At 41.4% G+C, this 14,447-nt stretch overlaps 1 protein-coding gene across 9 annotated transcripts in view; it reads right to left on the reverse strand.

The window, feature by feature from the left end:
- LOC132225091 (integrator complex subunit 6-like) overlaps positions 1–10,493 on the reverse strand; it is a 69,635-nt gene extending 59,142 nt beyond the window's left edge. For 3 of the 9 annotated variants that reach the window (XM_059680306.1, XM_059680308.1, XM_059680309.1), the window contains exons 1-2: positions 10,023–10,491; positions 9,804–9,881 (exon numbers count right to left, since the gene is read on the reverse strand). In XM_059680306.1, the coding sequence (XP_059536289.1) occupies positions 9,804–9,881; positions 10,023–10,133 (189 nt within the window). In that variant the 5' untranslated portion in view covers positions 10,134–10,491. Of the gene's footprint in view, positions 1–9,803 lie in introns of all 9 variants that reach the window. The other 6 variants (XM_059680310.1, XM_059680307.1, XM_059680305.1 and 3 more) reach the window with 4 other exon arrangements.
- Positions 10,494–14,447: the final 3,954 nt, after the last annotated feature.

Below are 14,447 nucleotides of genomic sequence, written 5' to 3' on the forward strand. Positions count from 1 at the left end.
GCATCAAGGGGACAATTTGCATATTAGGCTTTTATTATATAGGATATGGAGCAGATCCCAGAGAGCTCAGAATGGCATTCATAGGCATAGGCAGTTTTCTATGGCTTGGGAGGGGGGTTGTGATTTGATAAAACTAGCTTTTTAATAACGTTAACAGTTGGTGTGGGTAGAGTGTAGGAATTTGGGAGGTACTTGGGAGAGGCACATAGAAGATTGATATAGTAGTCAAAGCATAAAAGGTCAGGACCCAGACTCAAGTGATAGCCTCAGAAATTGAGTTGAAGAAACATATATATGTAAAAGATATTTCAAAGAGATGACAGATGGGCCTTCGAATAAGATGCAAGGACAGGATCTATGGGTGACTAAAAGATGGGGAATATAGAAGAGGGGATAGGCTTTAGAGCCATAAGAGGTCTTGACGTGTTAACTTTGTATGAGCTGATGGCAAGATAGATAGCCAGGTGTAGATGTTTTGTAGTCAGCTAGAGATGCCTGGGTGAGAAACTTAAGATGGAGAGTGTAGAACAAGCATGTCAAACCTAAAGGCTAACATGGGCCAAATAAACAAAGTTTAAGTTTATGTGGGCCACAAAAAAACAAAAGCTTCAATTTTCATAGAAACGTAGGTTTATTTCCATAGAGACCTGCTGAATACAAAGGGCTGACATAAATGAGTAATCATTAACATAAAATAATAGAACATTTTAATAAAAATTAATATTTTTCTTGAACATTTACTTACCAGACAGTGAATAACTACACAAATTAATAAGCATAATGCAAATAAACCTATTTTTCTTGTTCTCTTGCGCACACCAAACAAGTCAGTCCAAGACTAATGATGTGGCAATCAGTTGCTAAAATATTCGCTGCTAGTATTAGTGGAGAGAAATGGTGCAGCTGTGCATAAGGTGTGTAAGGGAAATTAATGCAACACGATTATAGTGATCAGTCATTAGCAAATGTTGTAGTTCATTACTAATAATTATGTATAACAGGATATTGTAAAAATTAAGTTACAAAATTTTTATTAAAATGTTTCTTACATACCGTTATATTGGCTGGACTGCAAAAATATTCGTTGTGGGCTGCATGTGGCCCACGGGCCGCGAGTTTTACATGCTTGATGTAGAAGGACTATATGAAACATGAATGAGGCAGGATACATTCCACAAGGGAAAGAATTAGGAAGATAGGGGAAAGATTTATCAGAAAGAGGGGCGGAGAAACAGAATAGAGGAGGTGATAAGTTTCTGGAAGGAAGGAAGGAGTATTAACAGTTTCAAGTGTAGTCAAGGGCAAAGGGAATAAACATTAGTAAATTGGCCCAAGGAGCTATATAATAAATCCAGAGACCTTAATAAACCATATTTACTTTTCTCACTAGTACTGTTACTTACTTTCACACACATAAATGTTTCAAGTCTTCTTTTGTTCAATAGCATTCAAGTTCAGAGTTTGGCTCTTGGTACTAAGTTTACTGAACTACTCGAACTTCAGGGCAGGGTATAAATAATGAAAGAGTAATAGCCATTAAAAAATAATCTAATCAGGTGAATATAGTTTGAGATGCATAACTCTACTTTTTCTACAACATCTGGCACATCAGCACAAAAGTCTTCTGGTTAAGCCCTCAGTGGCTGATTAGGCAGTATCTCCATTCTTTCTCTGAAATCTACCCCTTACCAACCTAACTAAGCAGAAAGAAAAATAAAAGCTATCTGACTATGGCAGGGGAGTGGCTTGAGGAGAATGGGAGATCTGGATGCAATGAAGACTGCACCATTAGGTGAAGCACAAGCTGATACATAAAACTCCACAAAGGTGGTATGGTGCATTCAGGGTTTTCACAAAATCACTTCTGTTTCCCCTACAGATTGTGGATTAAGATAAGCTAAATGGATACTGTGGAGTACATTGAATTTCTTTTCCCTACAAGAAAAATATTTATCAAGAGATTGAGAAAGTGAAGGTGGCAAATCAGTTTCCGGAGGCCACTGTGATAGCGAAGGATTATCTTGTTGCTTTTTCAGGCTTCCCACCATCTTTCTTATAGGTCAGTGATGGCAAACCTTTTGAGCTCTGCATGTCAGCATTTTGAAAAACCCTAACTTAACTCTGGTGCCGTGTCACATATAGAAATTTCTTGATATTTGAAACCATAGTAAAACAAAGATTTATATTTTTGATATTTATTTTTTATATTTAAATGCCATTTAACAAAGAAAAATCAACCAAAAAAATGAGTTCGCGTGTCACCTCTGACACGTGTGTCATAGGTTTGCCATCACTGCTATAGGTCTATTCATTTAAGGTCACCACTCCTCAAACTCCACCCCAAAGATATACATACTATCTCAAGTTCCATCAACTAAGAGTTCCAACAATTCCACATCTGTCCCTAAGTAGGGGCATAACTGTGAAACATCAAAGGCCAAAGTGTTTAACAAATGCACTATAATATTCACCTAAGTAGTTAGAGAAATAATAAAAATGGTAATATTGGGGTAATAAATTTTATTCATTGAGTGCTTGCTATAATACCAAACACTGTTATATCAAAAGCAACTATGAACAACAGCAAGACAATTCTTAAAGACATGCCTCCAGGGCATATATCATAATGAGAAAATACCAGTGAGAAGTTATTAAAAGGAATGTTGTACCATGATTGGTAGTAGCTCATTACTTAAGACTCTGGAATAGAGACAGACCTGGGTTACTATTCAGCTGTGTTACTTAACCTCTCTGGGCCCAGGTTTCCTTATCTGTTAAATGGGGATAATAATAGTACTTATAACGTAGGATTGTTGAGAAGATAAATGAAATATGCACTTCATATTCATTGGCACACTGCCCTGTGCATAAGTATTACTCAATAAGTGTCAGCTACTATCATCATTAGAAAGCTATTATATTATTGTTCATTATTACAAGGAAGTATAGCTATAAATCAAATCATATTGGTAAAAGCTAAATAACACCTTTAATTATAAGATGGGTTCTAGGAGGAACCAAAACTAGGGCATAAAATAGTTCTACCTCCTATACATGCTATTCATCAGCACATCTCTACTTTCACTCAGCCTCAGAATTAAACACCAATATTATTCCTTAAATGGGAGCCATTACAGTAACAAAAAAATCACACAGTCACTTCTGCAATCTTTAATCCACATCTGGCCACCTTTCTTCAATGACTATATTCAAAACCCTTGATGAGTAGGACTATTTTATTATTCTGATTTCCCCCTTGGGCCAGGTCTTTCCGGGTATCACATTAAGCCCCTCTGGTAAAGTGTGGTCCAGAAAGTGTGCTCAATAAACATATGCTAAGTGAGTATTTAGAATGCTGTACAACCACTGTTAGACTTATCTACCAGAAACACCATTTTGATCATATGGCTACACTGCTGATAACCATCAGACCAACAGTTATCAGTAGGATAGAAAGGGATTGCCCAAAGAAGCAAGAGGCATTTTATAGATTAACTAGAGGCTCAGTGCATGAAATTTGTGCACTGGAGAGGATAGGAAGGTCCTTCAGCCTGGCCTTCACCCTCTAACAGTCTGGGACCCTTTCGGGGGAATATCCATCTGCCAGGGATCGAACCTAAGCCAGCAGTCGGACATCTCTCTTGCAGTTCGGGACCCCTCACTCCTTACCACCCACATGCTCACTGCTCCTTACTGCTCGGCTAGCTGCTCCTTAGCACTGCTGCGAAAGGTGGGAGAGGCTCCCATTGTGCTCACCAGCAGTGAGCCCGGCCTCGGGCTGAGCAGTGCTCCCCCTGTGGAAGCGCACTGACCACCAGGGGACAGCTCCTGGGTTGAGCATCTGTCCCCTGGTGGTCAGTGCACATCATAGTGACCAGTTGTTCTGGTCATTCTGCCATATCGGTCGCTTAGGCTTTTATTATATAGATGGAAATGTTCTGCATCTTATTTACATGAATGTACAAAGATATAAAAATGCATCAAGTCTTTAAGATTGATGTATTTTACTGTATATTAATTATACTTCAATAAACAAAAGAAAGGGAACACACATACACTGCTCTTGTAAAAATACGATTCTATTATATTATAAAACCTGAATCTAAATGAAAATGTTGGCTGTAATAAATATTAAACATATCAAATTGTTATGGGGATCACCCTCTGGAGAAGAGTAGTGAAAATGGGAGGGAAGGACTGGGTAGCTTTCACACTCATGTATTTCATGAAATCACTCCCCCCCCCCTCCAATTTATTGAGTACCCATTAAAATCTAGACATTCCTTAGGTACATGGGGTCAAATATAGAGAAGTGCAAATGTGTGCACTTAAAGAGCTCATATTAGGGATACATGAACACTATCACCATATAACATGTTAACTGCTATAGTTAAGGACTGGACAAAGTGTTAAGAAATCACAATGTGAGTTCTTACACTGTTTGGAGTAGGGGTAGGGCAGAGCAGGATGACTTTTGAGAATGTAGAATGAAGAATTGAGGCACGTCAGGCCAAATAGTGTGTCCCAAGCAGAGGGAAAAACACATGCAATGGCACAGAAGGAAGAGGCAGAGTGAGTTGATGGCATAATTTCTTATCATGGTTGGCACCTGAGGTCCAGAAGAGAAGAAAGTGGGGAGATACTATTGAAAAAGTATGATAAAAGATCATGAAGGCTTTAGAGGCCAGGTTAAGGAGTTGGGTTTTTATTCTGAAATGTAATGGAAGGCTACTTAAAGATTTTAGTAGACTTTCTATTTTACCTTATTGTATTTTAAGAATTATCAATTTAGTGGCATAAACATTGAGGAACTTCAGTATAATCATATTTTCTTTATCAATTTATCCATCAGTGGACACTTAGATTGTTGCCATATCTTAATGCTGTAGTGAACAAGGGGGTACATATACATCTCAAGTTTGTGTTTTCATTTTCTTCAGATAAATACCCAGTAGAAATGCTGGGTTGCATTGTAGTTCTATTTGCGTGTGTGTGTGTGTGTGTGTGTGTGTGTGTGTGTGTGTGTAGTTCTATTTTTAATTTTCTAGGAACCTCCATATGTTTTTTTTCCGCAGTGGCTGAACCAATTTACATTCCCACCAACCGTGCACAAAGGTGTCTTATCTTGACAGCCTAGCCAACACATCTCTTGTCTTTCTTATGATAGCCATTCTAACAGGTGTGAGGTGATACCTCATTGTGGTTTTGATTTTTAACCCTAATGACTAATGATATTGAGCATCTTTTCATGTACCTGTTGGGCATCTGTATGTCCTCTTTAAAAAATGTCTATTCAGATCCTTTGCCCATTTATTTTATCCAATTTTTTGCTATTGATTGAGTTGTATGAGCTCTTTGTATATTTTGGATATTAATCCCTTATCAGATATATGACTTGTAAATATTTCCTCCCATTCAGTAGATGGCCTTTTAATTTTGTTGATGGTTTATATCCTCTTTTATTATTTCAAAATAACTATCACCATATGCTTCAAATGGCCAATGAGGAAGGTGAAAAGGAAGCAAGATCACAAAAGAAACAATTCATCATAAAAGTCAATGCACTGCCTTTGTGGCATTTTAAGTTTTAAATGCCCCTTCCATTCTCTCAGGCTGCTTTCACAGGCCATATTGCTACTGTTTCACCCAAAAGCACTTTTTTGGCTTCCAACCACAATTAAAGACTCCCCTAAAAGCAGCTCCTTTTCCAAATAACACCCATAAAATATACTCAAGGGCATATGAAAATGTTATATTTTAGTTAAAATACCAATAAATGTTAGGAACCGAGATCATAAAAAAATGTTTACCTCCTAAATCTATAAGCCAGAATGCTACTTTTTACTGATACATGTTGACAAAGGCATGCAGATAACAGTAAGCAAAGCTAAAGGACTTGAAAAAGCAAAACTTAAGGGAAATTTTCACTTTTTCAAATGCTCTGTGTTTTCAAATTACAGACTTAGGATGTTTTTTTGAAACAAGTCTTCCTATTTTTTTAAAAAAATCCTTCTGTCCACTATTTATACATGTGTTTCGCTATTTCTAGAAAGGTGACTTGCTTTTATGTTTAAATAGCATTTCTTCCAATCAAAATTAATTTTAAGAAACTAACTGCAAACATCAAACTATTTTGATTCTTTTTATTTTTTTTATTGAACTTATTGGGGTGATGGTTCACTTTCTTCTTGATGCCCTTAATTTACCCAAAGTCAGTGGTAGTGACAAGTTTATCTCTGCTATTCAGTGAATAAAAAGAAAGTTTGATTCATAGCAGAACAAAACATATGAGAAGACAGCAGAACCACTGACAAAAACTATTAACTATTATACCAAAACCCCACTTTTAAAAACCATGTTTTAGTCTTATAAGGATACACTGGAAATTTTAAAATATTAGTCTCATCCTAGCACACATTAAAGATACCATTATATAAATGTAGTGTTAACATTTGTGACACTGTGTGTATAAAACTTGTCTGCAAAGCAACACTTCAAACAGATGTAGCACAAATGCTTAAATTTCATATGATTTTTATATGGTCCCCCAATCTAACTTAATTCCATCCATCCAAAGCTGACTGCAAGTAACAGGTATGACTAATTTTAAAAGAGCACATATCCATGTCCTAAGGGGTGTGCAGCAAGAAGTTACTAAGTCCTAGGTGAAATACTATATTCACATACTTAACAGTATACATTAGTGAAAAGTTCCAGTCACAGTAACTTTTCACAACAAGATTTATTGTCAGAGCTTGTAAGTGGATATACTGGGAATAGTTCCATGCCTATTAGGGAAAAAACCTCCCAACTAAATGCACAACTTATGCTTGTAGCAACACCAACAGAATTGAATCGTCTAGTAGGAAAAAAACCCTTTCATTTTGCAGTGTTTACAGTTGAATATAACCAAGACCCCCAAAATAAGCAGTTATTTTGAGAAGAGATCAAAACAATTGCCCTCCAACCATAGAGAAATTGAAAAATACGTTTCACATTATTCTGCTTAAAAATAAGCTACAAATCAAACCTTAACATCACTTTGCTGAAAGGACCTGAGGAACTAAGATGTCTGCTGACAATCAAAGAAAAAACTATTTGATAATCAGTGTGACAGAAAACAGACATTTATGGCTCCTAGCTATGAGCAAATGAAAGACTAGACTAACTTTTAAGAAAAATCCCCCAGCTGTTCTAAAATTTCAGACCTTCCAAAATGGCTAGATCCTAACAGCAAAAGAACAAATAGTTACCACATGCTGAGAGGAGGGTTGGGGGTAAGCAGGAGGGAGTGGTTGAAAGAGACTCAGAAAAAAAAATGCTCCCAAGCGATGGCATAACATTAGTAATTCAGGTATAGGTAGCAACATGACAAGAACATCATTAAGATCATTAACCATTTCCTAGAACATGTAATTATCATATAAGATTAAAATGAAAAACCTGAATAACCTTGGAAAAACATAAAAACTAAAAACAAAATAATTTATGATTGGTAATGAAAGGTATTACAGAAAGTATCTTTCCATACTTGGCCTACATAAGGAAAAAAGATCAAACTCAAATGGGAAGAATGTTGTTTTTTACTTTAGGAAAAAATGAAGTATGTAAGATGGCAGGATAAGAGCTATCAGATGACATTTCCACTAAAGACAATATTCAACTTTCCCCCCTCTGTTCACAGAACTATCTTGAGCCTCTAAAATACCATGGATAAATTACACAGCCACTAAAAATTTTAAGTATGAAGATTATGTGGCAGCCCAGAAAAATTCATGGGACATTATAGGTGGAAAAAGCAGAGCACAAAGTAGTATGTACACTGTGATTACAATTCTAGGTAAAAAGATGTGATGATGGTTGTTAAGGGGAGTGGTAGTGAAACTTTCTTTTTCCTTTCCAAAAATTCTGTAAATATTGCCATGAAAGTTTTATGGGTCAAAACCCATTTTTATTTTTTAAAAATTTCTGGTGTCTGTATCTATGAGTTTGTGTTTGTTCAAACCCCTTTTAAAATTATGTGTCTTGGCATTTAGAAAAAATGCTGAATAAGTGGTTCCTTTAAAGAAAAGAAAAGGCACATTGCTAAGTGGCCACACTGTAAATGGTGGGTTCTTATCTGTATTAGAACTCAAGGGGTGTGGACCTTCAGACTTAGGATGTACAAACATCTGCTCTTCTAAGTGGAAGAAATGGTCACACCCTTTTGGAAAAGACATTTTTTAAAAGATTATGGCATTTGGAAGGATGTCTACTTGCTCCATTTTTCTAAATAGATAAAACCAAAACCAAAAAGAAAGTACCAAAACCAGAAGTTTTTAAAGGGAACCTACTAATCAAACTGTTATTGGGAACTAAGAATTACAAAGTTAAAGCCTCCCTTTTTGTCTATTATTTTTCCCCCTTTGGTTTTCTTTCTGAAGGAACACTTTCCTTGATCAACTATTCAGTTTGGGAGTTTCCATTCTTATAAATATCATACTTAACTGAAACGAATTACAACACATCCTAATGGCACCTCCCCAACACTATTAAGATAATTCTAAGAAAACGAGGACGTCTAAGCAAAAGACTTCAAGGATTACAGTAATGCGTTTTGTTTTTTTTAAGGTTCAATATGCAAACAGGACTCTTACGCAGGTTGATTTAATAGTCTGAGTTCTATTTCTTTGGGTCACTGCAGGCAAAGCGATTCTTTATCTCCTCTCCATTAGTAACATATATTAACTACCCCATGGAGGTGAAGTCCTTCCTACTTTTCTCCTGTAGGTCAGAATCCTTTGGATCAAATCATCCAGTTTTACTATTATAACTGCGCTTAGTCGAGTCCTCTCTTTCCTTCCTTTTTCACTGGACAAATCCCTCCAAGGCTAACACAAACCTAACATGATGTAGATAGGTAGGCTAGGTCCCTAAAAAGCTCTGCATCCTGTGGGTTCCGACAGGGCATCTCCCCGCCCCACCCTATCGGGGCTAGTCTCAAATGGAACACTAACAGTAGCTAAGGTAACCGAACAATTCGGAAGAAGAAACGAAAAGAAAAGAGTTTCTCGAGTCTAGGGGTTGAGAGGCTTGCTCAGAGGACAGATTTTCCATTGGGCGGGGTGGGTTGAAGACCACAGAAGTGCAAAAGCAGTAGTCTAATCTTCGAAGGCCCCTGGCAGGCGCTGCCACGCTCTCGGCAGGAAGGGGGCGGAGGGAGTAGGAGGAAAGCGGGGAGGCGGGGGGGGGGGGGGGGGGGGGGGCGGGGGAGCGGAGAAGAAGCAGCGGAGGGAGGGGGGAGAGGGGAAGCAGCCTGGATCAGGAGGGGCGGAGGAAGGAGGGGCCAGAGGTGGAGCCCGGGCTTCAGGGAAGCCCGCGCGGGCCAGAGCACCTGGGGCGGAGTCGCAGGCTCACCCTTCCCCTCGGCCACAGCCGCGCGGGGTGCACCCCGAAGGGGCGGGTCTCTTCCCCTCCCTCCTCTCCCTCCTTTCCATCTCAGCAGCGCCCACAGTCTCCCTCTCTGGCTCATACAAAAGCAAAATGTCCGCCATCTTCCGTGGCCACTGCGGTCGCCGCCGCCACCGGTCAGGCTTTCCTGTGGTTTCTCTCCAGAGCTACCCCTCCCCTGACCCCGGGCGCCAAAGAGGCTCCGAAACCACCGACAGCACCGCTCAGCCAGCCTTCTGCGCCTCCCCCCCCACCCCCTACCCCCATGTCCCTCCAGCGACGCAGGACTGCTCTGGCGGGGGCAAGGAAGGGAAGCTGCCCCAGCCCACTGGTTCCCATTCCTGGTCGCCGCACCCTCTCGATGGCCCCTTTACCTTGATGCAGTACGGGGGTTCGTCGTAGGTGACCAGCATGTACCTGTCTCCGCGGCTGGCTGGGTCCCGGGCGCGCAGCTGCGGGAGAGGGATGACAGAGGGGGCCCGCGAAGGGAAGGAGGGAGGAAAGGACAACACAGACGTTACAGAATCACCTAAATCCACCCCACCCCCACCCCCACGAGAGATCTTCCCATCTCTCCCCTCCCTTCCCTTTACCTTCAAAAATAACTCCACAGCACCTTTGGCAATGTCCAAATAGGAGGTGCCCAAGTCAGTGCGCTGGTTCATAGAGGCGGACGTGTCTATAAGGAACAGCAGGATGGGCATCTTCCTCCTCACCCCTGGCTCTGTTCCCTGCTCTCCTGGCCCTCTTGGCCTCACTGCTGCGTACTGCCACCCGAACCCTCAACTCCCGCAGAGCCAGGGCGCTGAGAGCCAGAGGAGAGAGGGAGACAGGACTGGACAGATGAAACTGCCCCTGGCCTCCTCTTTCTGCAGCCCCACCTCCTTTCCCTCCAAGGGAACTTGAAAGTGTTAGCGTGTATAGCCCTCGGGGCCCTCCCCCTTCCTCTCTTCTGCCACCACTACTGCTGCCGCCGCTGCCACAGGCACTACTGCCCAAGCATCCGTCCACGCTCACTCAAGCGCTCGCCTCAGACTGAGAGCTATCTATGTTCACGGACACACAACTTCTGTTCGCTCACCTACCACCGGCACCATGTGACCAGAACCTACGCCATTGGCTGCCAATTATGTTTATTTGCATATTCATTAGATGACAGCAAAGGGAGGGATTTGGGCGAACCCTGGGAGTTGAAGTTTGAACCCAGGGAGGGTGTAAGGAGAAATGTTAAGGACCCTCCTCTAAAGGCCTTAGGAGGTGTTAGGATACTCCGGGGGTTGGATGGATTTTCTCTTGCTCTTCAAAGACGATGATTCATTCCAAAGGAAGAGTGAATTTGAGCAACAGTTGTACAAAAGTACAGAAGCAGATGCTTAGATTGGCTGCACAGAAAATGCTTTTTAACTTCAATCGATCAATCCTGCTACTAGCTAAGACCAAAACATTTTAGAAACAGCAAACTTCATTCCTGGCAAGACCTACTCGCATTCCTTTAGCTCCCTCCCTACTCTTGATAAGTATAAGTTGGTTGCTGGCCTTGCATTCCACATATATCTACTTTGGAAAGGAAACTAAAACTTAAACACAGTTACCTAAACTGGTCTTTAGTGTGCACAAGCTTCTTCAAGGCGATCTCTTTGAGGTATTGGCCGGCTAGGGATAAATCCACCCACTCTTGTATCTGTACAGCCTTTGCACATGGGAGGTTAGCCAACCAAGATTCTCATTCAACTCACATTTATTGAGCATTTATAACAGTGATGGCGAACCTTTTGAGCTCAGCGTGTCAGCATTTGAAAAACCCTAACTTAACTCTGGTGCCCTGTCACATATAGAAATTTTTTGATATTTGCAACCATAGTAAAACAAAGATGTATATTTTTGATATTTATTTTATATATTTAAATGCCATTTAACAAAGAAAAATCAACCAAAAAAATGAGTTCACGTGTCACCTCTGACACGCGTGTCATGGGTTCGCCATCACTGAATAAGTACCAGGCACCCGTGTTAGTCTCACTTAATGCTTGAAATGATTATAGTAGATGACATTTTTCAGTAAAGGGATGAGGGATGTTCTCAGGTCTGACTCCAAGGAAAAGCTCAATAAGTGGCCAATCACCTTTGGCTATTTTATGTAACACGATTTTTAAAAAGTCCTCATCTGAGGATATTTTTTCCATTGATCTTTAGAGAGAGAGAAGAAGGGAGGGAGGAGGGGAAGAGAGGGAGGGGAAAAAAACAACACATTGATGTGAGACAGACACATTGACCTGGGACAAACCTGCAACCAAGGTACACGCCTTTGACCTGCCCTTGACTGGGAATCGAACCTGAGGCCCTTTGGTCCACAGGCCAACACTCTAACCACTGAGCAAAATCAGCCAGGGCTGTAACACGATTTTTTTAAAAAATATTTTTTTATTTAGTTTAGAGAGGAATGGAGAAGGAGAGAGATAAATAGAAACATCAATAATGAGAGAGAATCAACAATCATCTGCCTCTTGCATGCCCCACACTGGGCATCGAGCCTGCAACCCAGGCATGTGCCCTGACCAAGAATTGAACCATGACCTCTTGGTTCATAGGTTGATGCTCAACCACAGAGCCACACCTGCCAGACATGTAAAACAATTTTTAAATGCAGAGGTGTGTATTCCTAGCAGGATGCTATGCATGATATGGAATTCTGAATTTCAATGAGTTTATACTTTTATTGCTACATTTCTTTATGTAATCTTTTCTATGTTCCTTGTATTATATATTATAGATATGTGCACACATTCAATAATAAATGTCAGAAAAATAAGATTTCAGAAAAGGCCACATGGAAATATATGAATCAGGGTGCTGGGGTCCAACCCCAGCAGGTCCAGGGGTCCCCAAAGGTGTGGACGGAGTCGGCGAAGAAGGAATGACACGGAGACAGTGTTCAGTTGATCAGCAGCCTAGCCAGGATCTCTAGCCAGGATCTCCAGCCAAGTTCTGGTTTGGATCTCCAGAGAGGTTCTGCTTAGGATCTCGATCCAGGTTCTGTGTCCATGTTCTCTTGCTAGGTTCTCCAGGTTCTCCAGGTTCTCCAGCCAGGTTCTGTAGCCATGTTCCCTCGCTAGGTTCTCCAGCCAGGTTCTGTCCAGGTTCTCCAGCCAGGTTCAGTCACCAGGTTCTAGTCAGGTTCTCTTGGCAATTTCTGTAGTCAGGTTCAGTCCAGGATCTTTTGCCATGTTCTCTCCAGCGAAGTCCTTCTATCTCTAGAGAATGTTCTGTGTAGGTTCTGTGCCTAGGTTCTGTCTCTCTTGGTCCTGTCTTCTAAGTCCTGTCTCCTAAGTTCTGTGTCTTGCTGTCTAGTTACATCTGTATTTATACCAGTTGATTCAATCCTATCAATCTCTATTACAAAGGTTAGGGCGTTTCTTATCTCCATTCCAGGGACTAAAGATTATGTAGTTTAAGCATGATTGTTCATAGTTAAAGTGATTAATTACCCGCCTGGCACTTAGTTAAGAGGTTTTATTCCCTCCCTAACTTCAGGGGAAAATCCCTACCTGGGGAAACAACCTTTCTCAGAGACCTTGGTTAAAACACATAGTGCCAAGAAGGTGAGCAAACATATTAAGAACAGTATGCCATATATGCCAGGTCCCTTGAAACAGCAAGCATGGACTGGCTCCCGGCGTCAGGGACAAATAATTAATGAAAATAAAAAGTGCAATGAAAGCAATGGTCCAGTGATCTAGAAGTTCAGAAGGTTTCATGGATGAGAGGGATGAGGCACAGAGGAAAGAGAGGGATTATAGGTTGGAAGGAATGGTGTAAACAAAAGTTCACCCAGAGATAGATAGTAATATGCATGCTGCATTTCAGGCAAGTCTGGTGGGATTCACTTAGTGGGAATTAATGGGGAAATAGACACTAGAAGTCCCCATTTCCATTTTCATATAAATATTATTGGAGAAGGGCAGTGCCTACATGGACTATGGTGCTAAAAATTACAGGACTGGTGAGGGCTGATGTGTCAGTTTTCTATTTCTGTGTAAATAGAAAACTGTACCATAAATTCTGCAGTTCAAAACAGCATACACATGTATTACCTCACAGTTGCTGTGAGTCAGGGGTCTGGGCATGGTGTAGCTGGATTCTCTGCTCAGTTGTACAAGACTTCAATCAAGGTGTCAGACAGGCTGTGTTTTCATCTGGAGGTTTGATTGGGAAAGAATCCGCTTCCAAGCCCATTCAGGCAGAATTCACTTTCTTATGGCTGCCTGCTGGCTCAGGGCCACCCTCCTGTATATCTGCAGTTTTGGTTCTGCAGCTTCAGTTTGCTGCCATGTGGTTCTCTCCATAGGCTTGTTCATAGCAAGGTTGTTTGCTTCTTCAGGGCCATCAGGGCACTCACTTGCTCCAGTTTATGTAATTTGACTTAATCATGAGAATGCCAGCCATCACCCTTGCCATATTCTATTGACTAGAAGCAAGCCACTGGTCTCACCCACACTCAGGAGAGAGGATTATACAGGATGTAACACCATGAGGTGGAGATCATGGGGCAGTCTAGTAATTTTGCCTAACATTAAGTGGGGATGAGATTAGTACCTGGAAACAAACTTTCTTGTTAAAGTCAACTCCAAGTAATACTATGCTGCTGAAAAAGGCCCTCCCCCCCCCCCCCCGCACGGTTTAAGCAATCCTATCCTATATAATCTATCTATACTAATAAAAGGGTAATATGCTAATTAGACAGGCCATCTTCTGGATGTCCGACTTCCTTCCAGACAAAGCCATGGTGGTGGGGGCTGAGACAGAGGCCATTAGGGGAGATCAGGCAGGCAGGCAGAGAGGTTAGGGGCAATCAGGCTGGCAGGGGAGGGCAGTTGGGGATGAGATCAGGCCCACAGGGGGTTAGGGGCAATCAGGCCAGCAGGGGAGGGTGGTTGGGGGCAAGATTAGGCCAGCAAGGGAGGGGAGTTGGGGGCGAGATCAGGCCGGCAGGGGAGGGCAGTTAGGGGTGATCAGGCAGG

This window comes from Myotis daubentonii, chromosome X, assembly GCF_963259705.1.
Source record: "Myotis daubentonii chromosome X, mMyoDau2.1, whole genome shotgun sequence".
NCBI lineage: Eukaryota > Metazoa > Chordata > Mammalia > Chiroptera > Vespertilionidae > Myotis > Myotis daubentonii.